Raw genomic sequence first — 23,645 nt, 5'->3', positions numbered from 1 at the left:
GCTGATAATTTCCTTAGCCTGAAAAAAATAAAAAATAAAATAAACAACCCAATCCAAGGACTGGTAAACTGAAACATATTACGTTTCCTAAATTTAGAAAATCTGATGAAAAAACCAAAAAAAAGTTGCACGAGTGGATGTGATGAAGGTGTCTATAAACTGAATAATGCGCCTTTAATATTAAACCCTTGAGCTTTGTTAGGATGACCCTAGCTATATGGATTGGGAGTGCCTGGAGCTGAAACAACAAACACTGCATTCAGTACGATATTAGGAGGTGATTCATGTAGCAGAACTAAACCTATGACTGGACTGTGTGTGCTATGAGAAAAATGCTTATGTAGAGAAAGAACTACAAAACTGTGAATGATGACTAACAATTATATGTCTTCTGTCAATGGATGATTTAATTCCTTTTTTTTTGTACGTAGTCTAAAGCAGCGGCCATCAACCTAGAAAATTATAGAGGTCCTACGGCTCTGGCGGGTGCGCTGGCGAGAGCCGCGGACCATGTCTCCCGTGTGGATTGAAGGCTCAGGGCGGTGGACGGGTTTTGTCTCCAGACACAACCTGCCCACTCTCCCATCACAGGTTTGAGCATGCGATGAGAGAGTGGGCAGGTTTTGACATCATGACGTGACTCTGGGGGAAGTTTCTTCCCCTTAGAGTTACACATGGCTCCCCGCACATGCATGGTCCGGAGTCCTTGCATTTAGTGGTCCGTAGGTCCGAAAAGGTTGACAATCACTGGTGTAAAGTCATATTATCAGGTGATAAATAAATCAGGGATAGCAGCAAACATATTTAGTCTGAGGTTAATACCATGGTCTTAGGCTATGCTAACACACATACTGTCACTGGAAATTATCTTTTGTAATCATTTCCAGTGACAGCAAAATGAACATCTAAGGAAGAGGTAATATATTCTCTGGAGAAGAGACAAAAATGTAAAAAAGTCCCAGAAGAGATTTTAGGATAATATTTTACAAACATATAGTTTGTTTGATTAAAGCAATTCATAATCACATTGCAGAGGTCGATTGAGCCCCTGTGGGGAATGGAGCAACCAAAGAAATTGCATGTGGAGAATATTTCTGTCTTCACGTAGAACCTGGTATGTGCTCCTACTCTATGCCCTGGTCCTGATGATGTTTTTCTCAATCGCTAAAAAAATCTTGGTTTTAAAGAATACTTGTTAAATTTTCAAAAAGGCTAAAATTATGGATAGCAGAGGCCTCCAAGTAGAGAAGGGGAAGGTCCAGCATCTTTCCATAAAACGGTATTTATTGATCAAGAATGATTTTTTTTTTGTTTCAGAACTGTGAATTGCGTTTATACCTTGTTTGTTTTATATTATACTAATGATTTATAAACATTTTTTTGGAGTAGATCATTTATTATGACAGGAGATTCGGATATATGTTTAGATAACTTTAGATTCAGTAAATTCAGTGATTTAGATTCAGTAAAAAAGCTAAGATATGAGAAAAAAAGTGGAATGTTTTCCAACTTTAAATAAATCATGCAAGCCCAGATACCTGATCCAACATAAAATCAAAAAGTCTTATCATTAAAACAATGTCTATTAGGTGTGATTTTTACATAATAGTTTCTGTTAAATTTAGGAGAACTGATGATTGGATAGTGCTTTATGTGTTGTAAGAGGATGGTAGTTGGGGGTTAGTTTTGGCTACCTAGAATAAACCCTTAGTCCAGCAGGAAACACACAGCAAAACTTCTAGTGTGTAAAACACCAACATTCTCATACCTTCTCTCTGTAAGCATTAAACCAACCTTTCCAGAGCTCTATAAAGTGACTTGTTTGTTCCCAGGTTATAGCTAATCTGACAATCAACTGTGGAAGTTTTTGTAAAGTACCTGGATTCCAGAACTCCACTCACCTCCTTTGGCTGAGCAAACACTACAAAAACCTATCTTGACCTAGTGGATTAGGCAGCCATAATACAGAAATCTCAGTGAGATGTAAACTTCCTCACAGATATCCTCAACTTCCTTTCCAGATATCATCTCTGCCCTCCTGTCACAGTGAGATCGCTCAAAAATGAGATATGAGGGTTAACAGGACCAAAAATCATAGAAGAAAAAAGAATCTTATATAGGGTAGTATTCAACTTAGTGGTGCAAGTTTTGAAGGCATTCAGGGATGCTGAGCATTATATGAAGAATATAAAAGTCTACATGCAGATCTTTTCTTGTGAATTGTGGTTGCACTTGGTGCATGGGGTGAATCAACCCGAGCCCCCTAGAAAAATATTCCGGCATTGGGTAAAGAGGTCAACAAAGGCCTGAGTACATGTAAGTAAATATTTCTTATGTGGTCAAATATTTCATCTATTTGATCAATTAGGAAGCAAACTTTATTGGCCTCAAACCTTAGTGAACCCCTTACCCAATACCAGGACAACACACCATTGCAGTGCGATGAGGTGCTGCCAGGGTGCTGTGGAAGAACCCCCAAACAATAAAGCAGTCTGAAAATTCCAAATGCCCCAATACTTCTTCTTCTAGGCACATCAGCTCTAAAGGTTGGGTCCTTAGCCTATGGTGATTACAATATTTTGGGCATCAGTCATTAAGTCTTGTTTATAACTAATTACCTTTAGGAGAGGGGGTAAGGGGTACAGAATACCCATAAGAGTAAAGCGCAAAATACAAGGCTAATCTTCACTTTCCAACCCCCAGTCTGCAAAATATGGTGCTTGCTTTACAATGGATTTTCAATAGTTGTTTGCCCTTTAGGAAAAGCCAAACAGTTTGTTAAGAAGAACAGTTGCAATTGAGAATCCGTGACCCTATAAAGCGCATAGTCACATAGCTTTTTAAAAATATTTGCAGGCTGCCGACTCTTTTCAGTGCAGCAATACGTACTTTGTTCCATGAGCAGTGAATCCTTCCAGCAAACTCCAGGAGCAACTTCCAACCAACACTGTTCAGCATAGAAGATGCAATTTCAGATGATTACTCCATGTATCCATGATTTTACTCAAATCCCCCACGTTCCCCTCCAGACAAGTAAAAGGGATTCAGAAGAAAATCAACACTGGTCATATCAGAGAAAAAGGGCCCAAAGACCCATGTCTGCTTGGGCCAAGAGACAAAGACTCCCTTTCTTGGCATGATCCCTATTAAACTTTCTGGAAGGTATTCATCACATTCCCTTAGCCATACCATAGTAACTGGCTATGCTAGACATTTTTTTTACAAATATTGGTTCTTTCCACACTGATTACCAAAAAAAACCCCTAAAAAATAGCCAACAGGAAAATCAAAACCTTGAGCTTAGAAAAATATGTATTGCAAACTAAACAAAGCTCAGAATGGCTTCAACTGAGCTGCAAAACAAACACATAATTTACCTGAGGGCAATTCAGCTTAAGCAAGGGTATTTTTACATGGATAAAGAGTGGCATAGAACACACTGGGGGTCACATCAACCAGCTACAGCATTGGTAGGCATTATGGGTCATGTTTAAGCAATGAGCGCTACTAGATTCCAGTACGTATGTTACAGTATGTTATATAGTGGTTTGTGCACGGAATGTATCATACACCAGGGGTATTCATTTTAGACAAGGAATTAGTGGGGAGATTCGTACCTGCTTTTTACCCCAATGTTTTACCACCTCCTGAAACTGACCAAGGGGACTTTCCTTCTGGTGAGCTGACGTATTGTTGCCAGCATTGGGTCCCTTTATGAAGCTTTTAAAGATTTATTGAGGAGCATCCTATATAAGGGACACTGAACATATTATATAAGAGACTGAAAACAGACTTAAGCTTTTAAACTGTATTTTATGTTATTTATGTTACTGAAGAATTCCTATACAACAATAAGAACTCAACATAACAGTACAACATCAGTGGGTTTAAAAATTAAACAATATAAATGGAAAAAAATAATTATATAGGAGGTTTAAAATAGGCCTACAGCACCATGTGCTAACCTTTAATAACCATCTTTCCAATATTAGGACTTGTGCAGCAAGGTACTATGGACCATAAACAAGGTTCAAAATAGATTCTATTAAGGGTAAAATATCATAGAAATAATAATTTAGAGTAGAGACAAGTTTTCCTTGCTAGGTGGAATATATGTGTATTGGATATTTATGCTGGAAAGTAGATATCGTAAGGGCATGAATTATTTTGGAGTGATTTGTAATCATCCAATCCATATGTTGTCTTTCCATTCTATTAGCTCGTGTTTTCCCTTCCTCCTTTTTTTTTTCCTTTTCACTTTTCTTCTTCCTTCCTTCCTTCCTACCAATTTTTTTCCCTTTCCTCTCTTTTGCCTCTTCCCTCCCCTTCTATTCCACTCCTCCCCATTTTATTTTCTCCCCTTTCTATTTCATTTAGAGATTTACCATTCCTAATGTGTAGATTTTACTTATGTATACCTATGTAAAAATGTTTGTCTCCATGATTAAGCCCAATCTAGGTGACGCATGTCAGTGGAGGAGGTGCCAGGCAGGTCGTCTTGTTGAATATGCTGCCAAATCTTCTTGTTTGGACATGTATACACTTTGGGGTGTGGATGAGCTTAGGGGACCAGGCCAACCTAGTAAAGCTACAGACAAGTTTTGTAGTCCCAGAATGTAAACAGTTAAAAGGACAAGATACATGGGTGTAGTAAGAAGCTGGAAAACTAGTGGCAGAATGCCAAGGAACAGACTATTAATAACTCATTAACCCTTGTCCCAACACTTTTTCTTGTGGAACTTTGAGCAGTCACTTGGTTTGCTTTACTCCCTTCAATACACAATGAATTGTTCAGGGTGGTGGGTGACATTTGTTGTCATATTCTGTTATTTGCAGAAGAAAGGTGCCAATGGAAATCTACCCCCTCCATGTGACAGGTAACTACATAACTCAATATTTTTTTTTATAAAAGTGTGTTGAGTAGAATAATTTTCAGATTTATTATCTTTGTTAATTTGCAAGTAATATTTAATAGAATAGGACAGCGGCATACTTTTTATTCCGTTAGTAATTGTGAGCAGTCTTAGAAGGCTAAACTTTTTATTATATAAGGATATGTTAACAATTATTATTATTATTAAACACGATTTATATAGCGCCAACATATTACGCAGCGCTGTACATTAAATAGGGATTGCAAATGACAGACTAATACAGACAGTGAAACAGGAGGAGAGGACCCTGCCCCGAAGAGCTTACAATCTAGTAGATGGGGGAATTTCACACAAAATAGGATGGGAGATATGTAGTGGTGGGAAGTAGTGGTGGTTTCAATTGACAGAAGAAGACGGGTAGGCAAGTTTGAAAAAATGGGTTTTGAGCGCTCTTTTAAATGAGCAGCAATATATCAAAAAAAATATAAAATATAAACAATATATTTCCCTGTATATTCATTAATTAGCAATAATAATAACTCAACCCGAAGTTATATTTTATCGTTATTACACACAGGGTTCTATTTATAAAACAGTGGATCTGAAATTTCTCCAAATATTCCCTGGAGGGAATCAATTGTTGAAACACCTGGGGCTGCCACATTCCCTGTTTTATAAACAGAGCCCACAATCATGCATCTCCATTATATGCTTCAAAATAATTTGCATCCTAGGGGTAAAAATATTAAGGACCAAGTATGACTTTCATTTTTAATAGTATCTTATTGACAGAATTGTCAAGGAAACTTTTATTTTTGCAGTGGCAGAAATGTGTAATTGCGACAATCTAAAATAAAAACAAATAACATTTTAAAATAAGGTATAACTATAAAAATGTATATGGGTGAATGTTTTGTGACTATATCATAACATATCGCTAACATCTTTCCCTATTAGAAACACATAAATCAATATCTAGCATTGGAGGAATTTTGTTTTTATAGAAATATGATAACGATCTTAGATGTACCTTGAACACAATAATGTATGCAATCTATAAGAGTAAAGAACAGAGGGTGGATGGCCACAAGGGCAAAATCCATTTCATATGGAGCAACAAGTAGGAATAAATGTTAACAATAGAAGTGTCTTCTACCAATGAGCCATACCTAATGGCAGACTGTCCTTCTATTTTCATTCCTACTGTCCCACTTTTGCTGATTCCTGATTTTACAAATTTGCTAGCTATTGTACATAATTTGGAAAAACTAAAACATGCCATCTTAAATCGTTCTCTTTTAAATTCGGTTACAACCATTTATACTTTTTGGGGGTCACATAGCAATGCAAAACTTTCTACTGAATGCCATCACCACATTGCTTGCTAGAATTTTATATTCTATCTACGAAAATATGTAGCAAGTAAATATTTCTAATTAATACAAGTTTTCATAATTTACAAATATTGTTTAGTCAGATCATTACACATCAATTATTTTAAATAGAACTGTAATCTTTGAATTGTCCAGAATTGGTTATATGAACATTAAACAGCACAAGATATATGCAAAAGTGAAAACTGTTGCAATTTGCTTGAGCAGAAAAAAAACATTTTGTTTGGGGGATATTTTTTGGGGGTGGGGAGTGGCATTTAGAATGTTTTAGTTATTTGATTTATTGTTATTTGTATTTGTGTTTTCGATTGTGTTTTTATTTGTTGTCTGATTTTTTTTCTTTCTGTAATAAAAACCTTAATATCCTAAAATGGGCCATATTTTCACATATAAACAAAGGACAATTTAAAGACAATTGCACCCCTAAATCTCTTTAGTTTGGCCTCCTGCATTGACTTAAATGCAGTTAACCAAAAAGGTAACACTTTGCAAAATTTCCCGATTTTTTCTGAAATTTCCATGAAATGATAACTTTGAATTTTATTCATCCATACTGAACACGGATAAAAATGTGAAAAATATGGTTCCATAACTAATAAGTAACTAGCTGATTGTCTAAGTGCCCTTATGTTCGGGATCTTTAAACTGCTACTCTGCAATATGTCGCAATAAGTTTATTGTAGGGATGAGCAAAATAGAACTGGCAGATATTTTTGTTTGCACTGTGTTTTCTTCTAAATGTCATCAGTTTAGACTTTAGGATTGTTGTGATTAATCTCTAGATATCTTCTTCTGGCATGTAGATCATTTGATTAGGAATTAGAATCATGATCCTCCTGAATCTTACACAAAGCAGCATTTATAGAAGCACAATTTAAAGGAAACTATAGGTGTTTATGCACAAGTCTACTACAAATATATACCCCTTTTATTTACTAGTAATAGTTTATTCACATCATTTTCTAAATCTTTACATTTTCATTTATTATGGCACCAGGAAAACAGTAATATGCATATGTGCTCCTGTCATTTATACTTTGTTAAAAGTTTATACCGACACAGGCATGCCAGGCCAGATAAACCAGCTTTATTTAAAGACTAATATCTACATGCCAGAACTGCAATTAGTATAAACTTGTATCTGAGTCTATTGTTTATAAGCTTACCTGTTGGGTGTTTTGCCAAATTTTATGTATATGGCTTACTCTCTAAACACAACATCTTTGTTAACTTGCTCAAACTATTTGATAAACTTGATTTAAACAAATTCTTCTTCAGTCAGATCTATTGCACGGGAGACCTCCTTCACCATGTCCAGATGGCCAAGATTTTTGAAGATGATAAAGATTTTGTTGACATGAGTCTCCGTGAAGAACCTAGTGAGTTCCATTTATGATTTCTACAATAATACCGGTTAATAATACAATAATACCAATAATAATGGTTTATATAATTCATATGACACCTGATACAAATACACATTTAACTACATAATAAACCAAATTGAGGGGCCCCATAGTTTCTGGTAAAAGACTTAAACAATACAATAAATATATTTATTTAACTAGTTTAAATGTTAAAAATGAAGGGGCTCTAAAACATGCAATTTGACATTCTCTCAAACATTCCCTGGTGGGTGGATGACGCTACTACTTGTAGCTAACATTATATGATGATTTACTCATAGACAAATAGAAAGACAGGTTTCAGAGATCGCAATCCCTGTTGTAAAAATAGAAATGCAAACAATTAGTAACAAATGATTTCCAGAAATATGTACAAATCCATAAATATTTGTTTCTGCAACAAAATACTAAAACCCCAAATATATAAACCACTTTTACTTTTATGAAAACATTGTTATAGTGAATGTAAACATAAATTTAGCACTATGTGATATACAAATGTTACCTAAATAAAAGTGGATGTAAACCTAAGCATAACTAGCAAAGTAAAAATGTAATATGCTATGAGAATGAGAACATGGAAACGGGGAAGGCTAAGTATAATTCTGCAATATGTTGCTTCAGAATCAATTTACAATATAGAAAAAAAGACAAATATTCTTTGGGGATTGTGGGAGTGAATACACACAATGCAGAATCAAGATGAGAAGACGAGAGAAAAAAGGGGGAATGATGCAGATAAAGTAGATGAAGCACAGAAATCCTACAAGATTAGGAAATAAGTATGAACGTAATGCTATAAGTGTGAATAATGAAATAGAAATGTTATGGTATGACCCTGTTTAGTATTATTCAAAGAATTAAGACATTTCACATCTCACATACATTATAGTTTCCAAATCATATCATCATACCATCTAAATCAGTGTTTCTCACATGGACCTTTCTAACATAGGGAAACACCATCAAATAACTTTCAGGTCTTTAGGGAACCTCTACTAAAATTACTATATCCATAACTCACAGTATATTAGTGTGGTGGTCAGTAGGAAGAATGCCTCTTACATTGCTGGCCAGTGGGAAGAATGTCACCCTTACAAATAGCCAAAATGATCATTGCTGTCACTTATACTGACCTGAGAGGCACAAACTGCTTATGGTTCAGGGAACCCCTAGCAACCTTTGGAGGAATCCTGGTTGATAAATACTGATCTAAATAGCCTGGCATATTTCAAAAGTAAAATGTTCTATTCCATATGTATGTTTCACTTTCAGGATGAAATTCATTAAAGGTTATTCATTTATATTGTTACAAATCTGAAATTCTTTTACTTTCTGAAATAGGAAATAGACAGTGATGGATATTTTTTATGTTACCAAATATTGATCATGTTTATACTCTGTAGTAATAGTCTTGTATCATGTTAGCCGTTGACTAATGTTAAAAGTTTGTAGTTCAAAAGATTCACTTTATTGGCTGCCTCAAGTTTTTAAAAATGCAAACTCAGATTCACTTTCTGTCAGCTTTTCCATTTTTATAACCCAAACTAGCCAATAATGGGTATCATACTTCAAACATTCGTCATAATTATCTCTAGAAATTCTCATCAATTCATCTGTTTTTCTCAGAAAACTAATTTTAATTAGGTAATTTTAAACATCCCAGTTTCATCTCCTAAAAATTAGTTGGGAGTCGTCACGTCATATGACACCATAATAATAAGCCTACTTGCCTTGTTCTTGCATTGGGAGTACACTGGGCAATGCAACCCTATGCTGCTGAATGATCCCTTATATATTAGAATACAACACTTTATCATCTCCTTTGATTCTGTACCAGGATGACATTCAGGGCATCTTTTCAACGTTTCTTTCAAGCATTCCTCATTGAAGTGCACGTTCTCTCTAGGTCCCAGCCACTGAATATGAAACAAGCAAAAAAAAAAGATGAGATGTAGGGAGGGAAAGAAAAGAAATATAAAAATTCAGAGATACCCAAACAATACCCCACATTAGCAATACCCCATCCAAAAAAGGTCAAAACATTGTATAAAAAGCTAAAATGTTAAAAATGTTAGAAATACATGCGTTTCTGGCTTTGTTGCTGCTGAAGATTTACTTCACGTCCCATCTGCTGAGACAGCAGGAAAAAGTGAATTTCTATTGTAGAACCCCAGATAGCAGTAAGGACCATATAGGGGTTCAATCCCTCTCCACTCCATTAAAATCTATGGGAAATTGTTTGGCTGATAATATACTTTGAGGAATTTACTTTTTACCCACCAGGTCCTGTTCATGAACGTGTTACTGCAATGCATACCATTTATTTACCAGCTCCAATGTACTGCATTCCATTAAAATGCTGAATACTATTCAATACCTATTGAAGAGACTGTTCTTTTCAGATCCAAGTCTTCCTTCCCTCCTTAGTTGCAGAGCTTTGTACAAAAATGGGGCATTATTATTTTTCTGTAGTGCACAAATTAGTCTGCCTGGCAATACAAGTTGTCTGTTGCAGCATTTTATCCTTACCTTGCCCATAGACTGCAGAGGAATGGTCTGATCCCCAGATGTATTGGCCTATTTTTCCAATAGGAACATTAAAAAAAACAAAACATTGCAAACTGAGTAAGTTATTCTGTAGTACCTTACTGAGTAAACGTGTGAGTTCCCAGCACTTTCTCTAGATCTGTTTAATAAACTCACCAAGTTCCATTAAAATTGCACATGCTAAATTAATAAACTGTTTTCTAACAATCCTAAGAAGAGGCAATAAGGTGTTGGTATGATCACCTGGTAGAAATATATGAATGGTCCATATAAAGTAGTAAACTTGGTGGAATGAAATTCACTTTTAGGGGCACCTCAGAAAGAACTGGGGCACTCTTGGAGGAAAGATGGGTGAATCTTTATTTATACAATAAAAGGGGTCTTTACTATAAGAACTCTGTAAAATGTGAAATCTGTTTTTAATGGAGAAGTGTAATTCTAATTCTAACGTTCTAACAAAGTCTGTTTATTTCTCAGCCCGGATAATGAAGAAATTTAAGGGTGTGCTTAACAGCCCTCCTAGTGGAGTTGTGGATAGGGACAGACTGATAGCATTTGTGAATGCATCTTTTTATCCTCCTGGCACAGAAATGGAACAATGGGACCCACCAGACTGGACTGAAAGGTACAAGGAAATAAAATACATTTTGTTCACTGTTAATACTTGATATCTGGCAATTACCGTGTATTGGTGTCTTTCAATACAGATTTGTCTTCTGGGCTCTGCCCACTTTGTTAGAATAAAAACTGGTAAATAAAGGGCATTTTTTAGTTTTCTGTAAAATGAAATACATGACCTATAAAGTGAGAAAATTAGTATTTTGAATATAAAGAACCTGTAAGATTGTACAAAAATGAGCACAAGAAAGCAACTGTACAGAGATTCACCATCATGGTGCCTTAGAAAATGCCATCTGCTGCTTAACTCTACTGACATCATTCTAATTCTTATTTTATGGATTATACATAAATTGTAGTCAGGGGATGCAGAGTTTTTAATGGAAGGCTGAACAGATTAGAGAGGACGCCTGAGGACATCAATTTCCCTATATTTATCTGAAAGCCCTATATATAGTATTAGCACCCTGCACAGCCACACTGCACCACCGTTGTATTCAGCTTCATAATGACAAAGCCAGTTTATCAGTTTCTGGTATATTAAAGGGTAGAATACAGAATAAACAGTTCTGATTTTAAAGACAAGTTTACTTGTTTAAATAATAAATTCTGTATGACACTGCTAGTCTGTATGGTGCAATCATTTAGTGCCGGTTGTAATAGATTGGCACAGACAGCGCACACAACAAAGACGATTGTATCGGAGGTCTATAGAGAGCTGAATCACAGTAAACAATGGTCAAGCTGGCACAGATTTGCTGTCTTTAAAGTATGCGTCCACTCATAAGGAGTGCAGATAAATGTGAACACTTCCCTAGCACGATTGTAATTGCATGACTGCATTTTCAGTATTCACATTAGGTAATTTTTACTATTATGTGCTTTAACCTGTTTCAGTATTGAAAACATTTGCCAGCTAAAAACAAATGAATTTTGGGAAATCTATTCTAGATTTTCTGGATCACCCAGGTTTTTCCATGATTATCTATCTTCTCCAGTCTAATATAACTTTAGTAAATCAGCCCATTGCCCTAATGGCGTTTATTAGTCTGATAGCAGCATGCATGTTGGAATAAACAAAAATTTAGACTGTGACTGTGAAATAAATCGTCAGCAGTAATAAAATGGCAGCAGGTGGCCCATGGACAGAAATATTGATTTGCAAGACCACATCTACTATGAAAAAGAAAAAAACATTATTTTTTGTTTTACTTGTGGTAGAGGTAATGATTTGTAACACACCTCCTGTAGGGAGAATGATATTTGCTTACGTCTGCTATACAAACAGCAATAAATCTGTGCAAATTTTAGCTTCAAGTGCGTAGTAATGTGAAAAATATATGTAATTGCTTCAACAATACATTGTATATAATACTCAATAAAATTGCTTTATTTCTTTTTATAATGTTATTTCTAACAGCCCTAAATTCTTAGAGGGCATCGTGGATTCTGAACTTCGCCAATGGGCCTTTAATCTCACTTCTCTTTGGAAGTCTTTGGGCAGAAAGGTAATATAACCAACAAGAAATTTAGGGCTCTATTTATAAAAAAAGGGAATCTGACATTCCCTCAAACAATCCCTGGTGGGAATCAATTGTTGCCATTAAAACACATGGACCTGGAAGATTCCCGTTTAATAAATAGAGCCCCTAAAGGTGACTGCAAATATTATTTTAAATTATATAACATATAAAAATAAATCATATTTTATTACAGATTATAGAAGAAGTAAACACCTCTCCACAGCGCTTTTCACAAATATATGTTCCAAATCCAGTGATTGTACCTGGAGGAAGATTCCGAGAGTTTTACTACTGGTGAGTTAAAAATATGTGCAATGAATCTAAAAACTGCATATAAAATAAATAGCAATTACTTATGCTATAAAATATATTTATATATATATATATATATATATATATGCAATTTATTTTGTTTCAGGGATTCATATTGGGTGATTAATGGACTTCTTCTCTCTGAAATGACCCAGACAGCGAAAGGGATGATAGAAAATTTCCTATACATGGTACAACGGTAAGCTGGACAAAGAAACTAAACCAGAATTAGCAGCATGTATAAATGGCTTCATGGTTAACATGACTGAATAAAGGGAAATAAAACTGGATAAAGAGATGAAATAAAAGTGGAATCAAATATAACTTAGAAGAAGCCATATATTCAGAACAATTTCAGGTTTTGCTTTTAAATTCACAGATATGGAATGATCCCCAATGGGGGGAGAATATATTACATTCGCAGAAGCCAGCCCCCATTCCTTACTTTAATGATGGAAAGCTACATGGCCAGTCAAAACAACCTCACTTTTCTCAGGTATGTACTTGGCGGATTATGATTGGTATGAGTTGTATTATGAAGAAGAACCTACAATATGACAATCTTTTTCTCACAAAGGGAAAGTATCCCAATTTTGGCAAAAGAGTATGACTTCTGGATGAACAACCGGAGTATATCCGTATCAGTCGATGGCAACAACTATACTCTGAATCGCTACAATGTTGCAGCAGGGGGACCAAGGTGAGAAGAATCTTACTGTAATGTTAGAGTCCCTCAATTGCTTCAAGTGTATGTAATACCAATGGTTATTTTGTTTTTTATAAAGGAAAAGAACAGAACCTTGTAAATTTCTCTAAACCTGGAAATCCCTTCATAGTAAAATGCTTGTGCCTGAACGGTGGATATTTAAAAAGCAGCATATGAATTTTAAAATAAGCCTGCACTGACCTCTGTAGCTGGAGGTATTGTGGAGAAATTCATCTTACAAAGGCACATAAATGACAGAATGGAAATTTGCCAGCCTTCCGAGCCTTCTATTGTAAACTGACATTTTAGTAAAGCTTGCTCAAAGCTTGTGAAGAGCTCTGTAATGGGTGGTTGGCAGATGTTCACGAAATGCCTTTAATTAACCCTGTACGATGATATTATGTCTATAAGGTGGGACACAGCTTGTGGCCTCTGGTCTGTGGTGAAGCAGTAATCAAATTCACAGGCAAACAGAGACGGGTAATTTGAACAAACCTTTAGAAACATTGAAACCTGATATAAGTGTTTTTGTTGTCATTATGGAAAATGAATCAGGGCCCATTCACACCTGTCTGATGGTGTGCGGTGGAGTAATTCATTCTGTGCAGCACACCTACACATTAAGCAAATGCAGCTCAAAGCTTGTGGATTGGCAGTGCACCACAACACATGGTAATGCACTACTGGGCTTAATGAGTCCATTTTAATGCATTGAAACCCAATTCATTTGAAAAGGCTGCTTCAATGCTACTCTATGTCTAAGCTCATGGACACTTTAAGTAGGAGTATTTTAAGGCTTTTCCAGAATTTGTGAAATATCTACAAATACATTTTAACCTTGATACGTGATACATTCAGGCACCTGTGCATGTGAAGCCATTCCCCAAGTATTTTTTCCCCAACTTTTCCCCTAACTCTCTAATGAAAGAAAAAAAAATATTTTTCTTATCTTTGCTCCAAAGCTGGAAAGTCTTCCTGAGTGATGTCATTATGTAGTTTTACCCAGCCTAAGGATATTTTTGCCCCACCAATTTTGGGAGGTGTCTTCAGGGCTATGGAATTATCCCTGCTTAACTAATGGGGGGACTCTAGATGACCAGTTACCCAGCACAGGGTAAGAATAGCAGGGTAAGTGACTATTCTCCTCAACACGAAATGCTATCACTAGCCTGGTTAACAGGGGCATTTCAAAATGAAGTTTGTGTGTGTTGGGGGAATGGGAGGTTGGTGGGCAAACATGGGTCACAGACAGACATATTAATAAAAATAATTTCTCTCCAGACACTGGCTTTAAATAATCCAACTACATTGTTTTAAAGTTTATGTAAACCTTAACAAACATCTCATTTGATCTGTTACGTTTTGCTAAATCAATCATTTAAATACTTTGTATTATCTGTTGAAAAATTTACAAAACGTCCCAATGATTTTGTCATAGCTGGGGACGTCTGGTCCTCCCTGCCTGTGCACAGGTAAAGGTTATGGGGATAAGGGGGTAAAAACATAAGGAGAGGTCTTTGTTCTTTGGAACCCATTGGAAAAGAAGTTGGCAGAGCTAAAACTATGTGAGAAGGAATTCAGAGCTGTGTTGTTTTGTCAAAAAGGAAGATTGGAACACACAACCTCTCTGGGATATCAACAGCTATTCTTTAGTACCTGCAACATGTTTAAAGGAATTAATCATATGTACGTCTTTCAATACAAAATATATTTCCCCTAATATACAATTCAAACAAAAAACTATAGTAACTGATTGCCCTGATTATACTTTTGGGACATTCAGTGGTTGGCACCTTTCCAGCCATTTTGCAGCCCCAAACGCTGTGTTGGCTCCTAATGCACCAGGGTTTCAATATTTGACAGCAGCAGGTCGTACTCATCTGCTCACAACTGCCCATGTGTTCCCCAACACAGCTATGGGTGGGATTCTACAAGCAGCATTTCAACTGTGTAACAAAGCTGCACCACACTGCAACCTCATCTAAACTTATCCCACAGTAAGAAAAACAAAGCAGAGCCAGAGTTATATGCAATATCTCCAGGACTGCAACTGTGACAGTCCATGAGTCTTCCGCTGCATCTCTTTGGAGATCTCTACACTGGCTTCCATTTCACCTTAGAATTAAATTCAAGCTCCAGTGCTTTGCCTTCAAATCCCTACACAGTTATTGTCCCACTTACATTTCTGACTTGGTACTTGATACTCCCCCTGCCGCTCTCTCCGCTCCTCCAATGACCTACTAATGACTTCCTCACTCATAACCTCATCACACGCATGGATACAAGACTTCTCTAGAGCTGCCCCAACTCTCTGGAATGGTCTTCCTCGTCCTATTCGGCTTGCTCCGACTTTCGGCTCATTTAAAAGAGCACTCAAAACCCATTTTATTCAAACTTGCCTACCCATCTTCTTCTGTCTTTTGAAACCATCACTACTTCCCACCACAAAATATCTCCAATCCTATTGTGTGTGAATTTCCCCACCTACTAGATTGTAAGCTCTTCGGGGCAGGGTCCTCTCCTCCTGTATCACTGTCCATTTTAGTCTGTCATTTGCAACCCCTATTTAATATACAGCGCTGCGTAATATGTAGGTGCAATATAAATCCTGTTTATTAATAATAATAATAATAATAATAATAATAATAATATTGATAATAATAATAATATACCAATCTATGATTATTGGTACCGTCTTGTGTAATTGTAGAGATCTGTTTATTAGGACCCTTAACACTTAAGTCTTGTATTTATAATGACAGAGACAGCAGGACATTCAAATATAAATTTATAATAAAAAAATCTGTTAATTGCAGGCCCGAGTCTTATTCTGATGACTATGAGCTTGCTGAAAACCTTACAGCAGGTATGACAGCATTTAATCGCATTTTTCCCCTATTATTTGTTATACTGCTAAAAAGCCTTATGTATTCATAACATTTCCTTTTATTTGTGTAGAGGCCAAAGAGCCATTTTATTCAGAGATAAAAGCTGCTGCCGAGTCTGGTTGGGACTTTTCTACTCGCTGGTTCTATGGTTCTACAGATTCTTTGCTGGACACGAAAACCAGCTCAGTGGTTCCCGTGGACTTAAATGCCATTTTGTGTCGTGTGGAGAGAACACTGGCCAAATTCTATACTGATCTAGGTGAGATATTAGATACAGGTAGATATAATTACCCAAATTCATAGGATTATACTATAGAAAAAAAACAGATCTAAGTACTGTAGGTGCTAAACCCTGCACAATCCCAAGGCTCTGGAAGTTTTGGAAACAACATAAAAGGATATAATTGCAACTTCAGAACTGTTTACAATAGGACAGTAGGAACAGTATATTTGAGAATGTAGCCCATAAGCATTCATAAAAACCATGAGACACTGGGACCTATTTAATAAAAACATTGGGCTTGATTTATCAAAGGTCTCCATGACTATAGAAGATAAACCATCATGGGAGAACCTGGGTGATCCAACAAACCTAGAATTAATTTCTCAAAAATCTTTTGCTATTAGTTGTTCAGTTAGTTAGAGCAATATTAGTTTTCAGTCCTGGACCAAATCCATTCCAGGTTTGCTGGATCACCCAAGTTCTCCCATGGTAGTCTATCTTTCCAGTCTAGGTAAGCTTTAATAAATCAATCCCAATGAATAGAGAATGTTGACTGTAATATAAATCTGATCCAGGTATCAAAAGTTGTAGTGAGGTGCAGAGTAAAGGTTTCAAAGTATGAACTGTTAGGATAATGAGGCCTAGCTTAAATCTCAGAGCAGAACAACTGATCAGAATGTAATATATCTCCCATGCCTTCCAGTTGGATATTAATGTTATACTCACTGTTATGGAGGCCATCTGCTCTGGTTCTGTCAAAAAGGGCTCTACCCATAAGGCCATAGTAACAGAACATGGAGGGCAGAGGTGTGTCTGATACAGTATATAAAATATATTTCTTGATCCTCGTTAGCCTTTGGTTAAACAGTAATTAGTTTGCACTGGACTGAAATTTAATATTTTTCTAAGTTGTGTTATTTGGTCTAAAGATATGCCAGAAATGGCTTCCAAGTTCTCTGAAGCCCTAAAGCAGCGGATCAAAGCTGTGCAGGCTGTGTTGTGGGACCCTGATCTAGGAGTTTGGTTGGACTACAATACAGAACATCAGAAAAGGAATCCAAACTTCTACCCCAGCAACTTATCTCCACTCTGGGCTTCGTGTTTTGATGATGCAGCAGTTGTTGACAGAGTGGTTTCCTATTTGGAGGTACATTAAATACATTCATTTTTATTTATCTATTATTATGTTTTATATTATTACAAATTATTATGGTAATATAGGCACTTTAGGAATAACATTCTACACTTGTTATAGCCACACTCATATGCTGAATTATTTACCTAATTTACAATCTTAAAATAAATGGCACAGGGACAGTTTTTAGAGAGTGCACACAGCAATGCTTGAGTTGGATGTTAACCAAAAAAAACCCAGATACAAAATCGTTAGTGTAATCATTGAATAAAGAAGCAAAGATGAGTCAATTGTTAGTAAAGCTTAATTCTGAGCACCAGGAAAATGCGATGTTATACCCTTGTGCCGGACAGAAAATAGTACCACATTGCAAAGCCGCAAAAATGTTTACACAGGAAACTACATTACTCAGCTTCCCTTTGAAATAATAAGGTAGTGAGGGTAGGAAGTGTAAACCAGCAAGTTCTAGCCATCTGTACTCTTTGGGCTTGATATATTAAGGCTCTCCAAGAGAAGATAGACTATTATGGGAAAACCTGGGTGATGCAACAAACCTGCAATAAGTTTCTCTACAAATCAGTTGCTTTTAACTGCCAAATGTTTTCAATCCTGGAACAGATCCATTGCAGGTTTGTTGGATCACCCAGGTTCATCTGTGATTGTCTATCCCCTCCAGTATCAGAGAGCATTAATAAATTGGGTCCATTTGGTCTTTAATACAGATATTGAAACTTCACATTTTTTTTAGTCCAAGCATAGAAGATTAAACCATGAGGATAATTGTAAAGATTGGGCACCCTGCAGAGCTGCAAGCAGAAATCAGTAGGTTAATGCAAGATAAATTGGCCTGATATCTAGCAAATAGCACACTCCATAGGTACAAATGTCCAATCCTCATATGGTCTGTGTATAACGCTTACGTTCTCTTCTCATGGAATCAGGAAGGATTTTTTTTCGCCTGTTGAAGTGAATTGTACCAGGTTTTTTTTGCCTTCTTCTGGACCAACTATGTCTGTAGGGTTTTATATCTGAGATATGTTTGGTTCCGTTGCGGTTGAACTTGATGGCTTTATGTCTTTTTTCAACCTGACCTACTATGTAACTATGTAACAACCTTATTTTATACTGTAATAAAGGTATTAGAAGCACTGGTTTATATTATTTGTACTTCGATTTGTATGTTACTAAGCTGTGCTAAAGAACGTCTTTCATTATTTTGTTGGTGCAGTTGATAAAATTAGACACATATGCAAAATGTTAAATATAATCCTTACAAAACAGAAAAACAAAATTGTCATTGTTTTATGTTTTCAGAATAGTGGAGCATTGGCCTACAATAATGGTCTTCCAACTTCTTTCAAAAACTCTGGACAGCAGTGGGATTTTCCTAATGCCTGGCCACCTTTACAACACATTGTAATTGAAGGTATGGGTTAGAAATGTAACATTTGCTCTGCTGATCTGCAATATCTGTACAGTTGCTATTTCCCATAAAAGAAAAAAAAATATCAATGACAGAACAGCCTGCTTGTGATTCCAGAGTACATTATATATATTTGGAAAGTTTGTACCCCTTAGGATCCCTCCAGTGGTATTGGTCCAGTACACACTTTGCTCAACAGTACCATGTTGTAATACCATTAGAACCCTTTTAACCCCTTTTATCCATTTTTTTATTCTATTAAAAAAATTTGGTTTACATATTGAACACTGGGAAAATGGAAAGCTATGGTTAGTGCAAAGATTGTCATGGATAACAACTACCAGAGACATATTTTGTACTTTGCTTTCATGACTATGCAGTTGGATTCAGACATGGGAAGTTGGTATACCTTGAACCCTCCACCTACTGTACCTCAGTCCCACCTCCAGATTTAAGCCTATAGAGCAATACAGGAGGAAGGAAGAGGGGTAATACAAAAGAATGGTAGCTAAAACAGAAAATACAGCCATGACTGCAGAACTTTGACATCAGAAGATCCCCAGCTTTCTAAAGCGCTGTTGGCTAACAATGAATTTTTAGGCTCAGCAGCTCGTTTTCAAACACAATTGTGTGTTTCACCATTTTCTGCATCGCACCTAAAAAGGATTTTGTTTCCATTAGGGCTGGAAAAGTCGCAGTCTTCCAAGGCGAAGGAAATTGCCTTCAGATTAGCCCAAAAGTGGGTCATAGTCAATTACAATGCCTACAAGAAGTACCATGCCATGTTTGAAAAGGTAAGTTTGTACTATTAGAAAACTGGGTTCCTCTATAAAAAGGCTTATACAAAATATGAGCAAAATAACAAAAAACAAAAACAAGACGGACTTTCTAAAGCTGGCTGTGCATAATATGATTTTATTGTACAATCCTTATTAGATTTGGCAAGAAATGAGAAGTAAAAAAGTGTAGTTATCCAATCCGATTCTAATTGAGGTTATAATGATTAATTCCTTAAAAGTAATTTGTTCGATGCAACACACATATATATAAGCCGTAAAATAACTACATGAAGCTTTAGATTGTCTGTTGGCATTGATGCTGTGATGATTTTTTAAAATAACTTGTATGGCCATGTTTAGAAAGTATCAGTTTCCCTTAATCCTCATAGGTCAAAGTGACAGTGTCTGAAATATTATGGGAAGTCAAATGTTCTTTCAGTAACACAAAATGTTATCAGAAGTTTATTTTGGTGTTTTATTGTTTTTTTTTTATTTGTATGCATTAGCTATCAGGTCAGGCATATATTATAGAAAGATAACTATTTTATTTGAATACATTCCTGTTCTGAATGGCTGATCAGTTTATAAGTTTTATGGATAAGGTTATATTGTACATTTATATGTTTTAGTTAAGTTTGTACTTATCTAAAAGCATTTTGCTAATTCAAGTGACTGGTTTAGGTAAATAGGATAATTCCATATTTTCAGTAATCCAGTTATCCTTATCTGACCACAGCTTTCACTGCTTACATTCATGGCTCTTAGATGAACTACTTGCCATTCTGTGATTTGTGTGTTTTAGAATTGTTTTTCTACTTTCTGTTGTATTTTTTTTGTTTCGGTTTTTGTTTCGGTTGTTTCTTGCTCTGTTCTGTTGATCATGTTCCAGTCCAGTTGGCATTTTCTTTTCTCATCCTCAGCTTTGTGGGCCTCTATATGTTGGCATTCCAACTGATCAATAAAAAAACATTTTAAAAACATTTCTGACACAATAAAGCACAATATAACAGGTATGCAAGCGGCCAATATAAAAAATTCATGTGATCCTCCCTAAAATAATGGAGTGGCCAAAAACAACAGCACACAACAAGGGATACACAAGTATCATATGTTGTTATTTTAATATTTCTCAGTTTGATGTTCACAAGCCGTCACCAGGTTGATATAATGTTAACAGCGAAGTGTTTGGTTCCTTTGGTTACCCGTATGGGGTTTTTTTACACTCGTCCTCCTTTTGTTGTTATGCAAAAAAAAAAAATTAACTGTACCCATAAAGAAAACAGAAAAAGGAAAAAGTGGCAGGGTGAAATGTTGTTCACCACAGTGCACTGATTACATGGTTCTTTGCTTCTGCATTTTGATATATTTTTGTATTTAATAATTTTTATTAGAAGAAATTTTTTTTATACACCAAGGATACATAACAAGGGAACATAAAAATAAAGGAAAGTAGGGAAATGAACAGAGACCAATAATACAAATTGGTCAAAAATGGCAATGGCAACTCCCGTCTGAAGTCAAGAGCTTATAAACATACAGGTATCAAATGTGTACATGATTGCAATGCATTTTGATATCTTTTGATATTCTTTGAAATGTATACATTGATGTAACTGTATGTTCCTTATTGATATTGCTATAATGTTTACTGTATTTTTTGCTTTGCCAATAAAAATATTTAAAATAAAAAAAATAAAATAAAATCATGGAGTAAGTTCTAGAAACCTCAAATAAAATACACATAGCACTAAACAAGAAGCAGAAATCACATCTCACATTCTGTATTGTGTGCTTTCCTTTAGCATGGATAATGCTAATAATACTAATACCTATACAAAATGCTGAAATCCAAATTAAATGAGTGCATTGGTATATGGTATGTAACTATATCTTGTTTTGTTTTTCAATAGTATGATGTGGAAGGTGATGGTAAACCAGGTGGAGGCGGGGAATATGAAGTACAGGTAAGATCCTATGTATATAACAAGTTTTTAAGTTGGTTGATTTGTAAGAATCTATGTTGTACCTTTAAAGCACATTACCATCTTTGATATTTAAAGTATAACTAAGGAGAATACAAGAAGTTGAAAAAGTGGCAATTTATAGGCATCAAATATCAACAGATTACCTACAAATTGGCTAAATCATGCATAATTACATGGTACACAATAAGAGATAGATGACCATATATTGGCAAATATTAATACAGAGAAAGTCCCCAGGCGTGGTATTAAAATGTGTATCAGTGTCATAGAAGCATTAGAGAACTAGACCTTTTGTTTGAAGGTTTTTCATTTGATGTGTTTCGCAAAACTAGTCTGCTTCTTCAGAAATGCTAATTATAGCATTTTATAGGTATACCAATAAAAGGTCAGCATTGGCACACTTTGCCCTGAATAAGGCATACAAAAGGCAAGGGAATGGTCCATGCAGTATCAATGCTCCCCAAGTGATAAAAGTGTAAGTAAACAAATAGTGGAAACTGTAAACCTAGAATGAATCAGTTGAGGAGGTACATGCTACCAAAGTGCATCAAATGTGGAGACAGTGTGGGAGCTGCTTCAGGGCTGGTATCCGATCATCCCATCTTCAGCATCCGACCATCGCTTCATGGCTGGTATTGGACAAGAATCTGACGTGTGTACAGTGCTCTTCCGGCGTCATTCATGGATCCGGCCTGGTGGAATGACAAACGACTGCAATACAAGTGAGAGGAGAGAGCCCAGCAGGGTACCACTCGCTCATCCTCTCCCCTCTCCATAGAGCAGAATGTTGCTGTATGTACAGAGCTCGTTCATGCACCTTTCAGTCTTTTGTCGTTGTTGAAAGATCCATTCCACCGACAATTATTATGTGTATGAGTATGTGTACGTAGCCTGTCTCCTAAAGCTTCTATGACATCAATGCACATTGCAATATCTCGCCCTGGGACTTTACTTAATAAGGCTTCTCTGAATTACTATTTGTCATTATATGTTCATTTATATGACATTGTGTATCATGTAATTATGAATGTTTATACTATCTCCAAATAAAATATGTTTTTGCCCTGTACTAGTAAGTGTAAGTATTTTACCATGCTGTATTTTTCCTTTCTCAGCTTGGCTTTGGGTGGAGCAATGGTGTAATACTTCAGCTGTTGGACCTCTACAGATCCCGTCTAACTAGTTCAGCCATCACTACCTCATTTTCATTTCCTGCTTTATTGTCTTCAATATTAATTATTATGTTATGGGTATAAATCCTGTTTCTGTTTCCCTAAATGTATTAATCTCCTCTATAATTGTAACTTTCTGCAAATATCTTTAAATACTCGTGTACATGAACTAAGTGGTTTTGTAGTTGTATTGTTTCCTCAGCATATAGAAATGCATTTGTCTTGAGTTTATAATTTTCACGTGTTGTGTATTTGTAATGTATTTTACATGCTTTTACCTTATGGATTGCAATAGAGTTTTTAGCATGCACACCCATGAGTTAAAACACATGTAAAAACGTCATCCACCATAAAAAGTGTAAAAAAAATGCATTGATGAGAGCTGTACCATTGAAAGCACTGCACTTTAGGTACAGTTCAAAGTGCATAAAATGTGTAAATGATCTATTAAAGAATTTTGCTTATACATAGAGCTGTTGGTGAGATATTAATTAATTTATGGGATATAATTACTTTTAATATTAAACAGTATTTATATAGTGTCAACATTTTACACAGTGCTGTACATTAAATAGGGGTTACAAAAAACAGACAGATACAGACAGTGACACAGGAGGAGGAGAGGTCCCTGCCCTGAAGAGCCTACAATCTAAAAGG

The 23,645-nt window shown here is 35.8% G+C and overlaps 1 protein-coding gene across 1 annotated transcript; it reads left to right on the top strand.

The window, feature by feature from the left end:
- The first annotated feature begins 4,652 nt into the window (after nucleotides 1-4,652).
- TREH (trehalase) lies at nucleotides 4,653-23,460 on the top strand. The gene is made up of 15 exons (XM_072425446.1): nucleotides 4,653-4,877; nucleotides 7,547-7,647; nucleotides 10,702-10,849; nucleotides 12,263-12,350; nucleotides 12,559-12,659; nucleotides 12,784-12,876; nucleotides 13,057-13,173; nucleotides 13,255-13,377; nucleotides 16,200-16,249; nucleotides 16,342-16,530; nucleotides 17,424-17,641; nucleotides 18,944-19,055; nucleotides 19,734-19,846; nucleotides 21,742-21,795; nucleotides 22,932-23,460. Exons 1-15 carry the CDS (start codon nucleotides 4,783-4,785, stop codon nucleotides 23,070-23,072), a joined length of 1,743 nt encoding a protein of 580 aa, XP_072281547.1. The 5' UTR covers nucleotides 4,653-4,782; the 3' UTR covers nucleotides 23,073-23,460.
- The last annotated feature ends 185 nt before the right edge of the window (nucleotides 23,461-23,645 follow it).

This window comes from Pyxicephalus adspersus, chromosome 11 (genome assembly GCF_032062135.1).
Source record: "Pyxicephalus adspersus chromosome 11, UCB_Pads_2.0, whole genome shotgun sequence".
Classification (NCBI taxonomy): domain Eukaryota; kingdom Metazoa; phylum Chordata; class Amphibia; order Anura; family Pyxicephalidae; genus Pyxicephalus; species Pyxicephalus adspersus.
The sequence above is the reverse complement of the archived record's forward strand: the minus strand, read 5'-3'. Positions and strand labels throughout refer to the sequence as shown.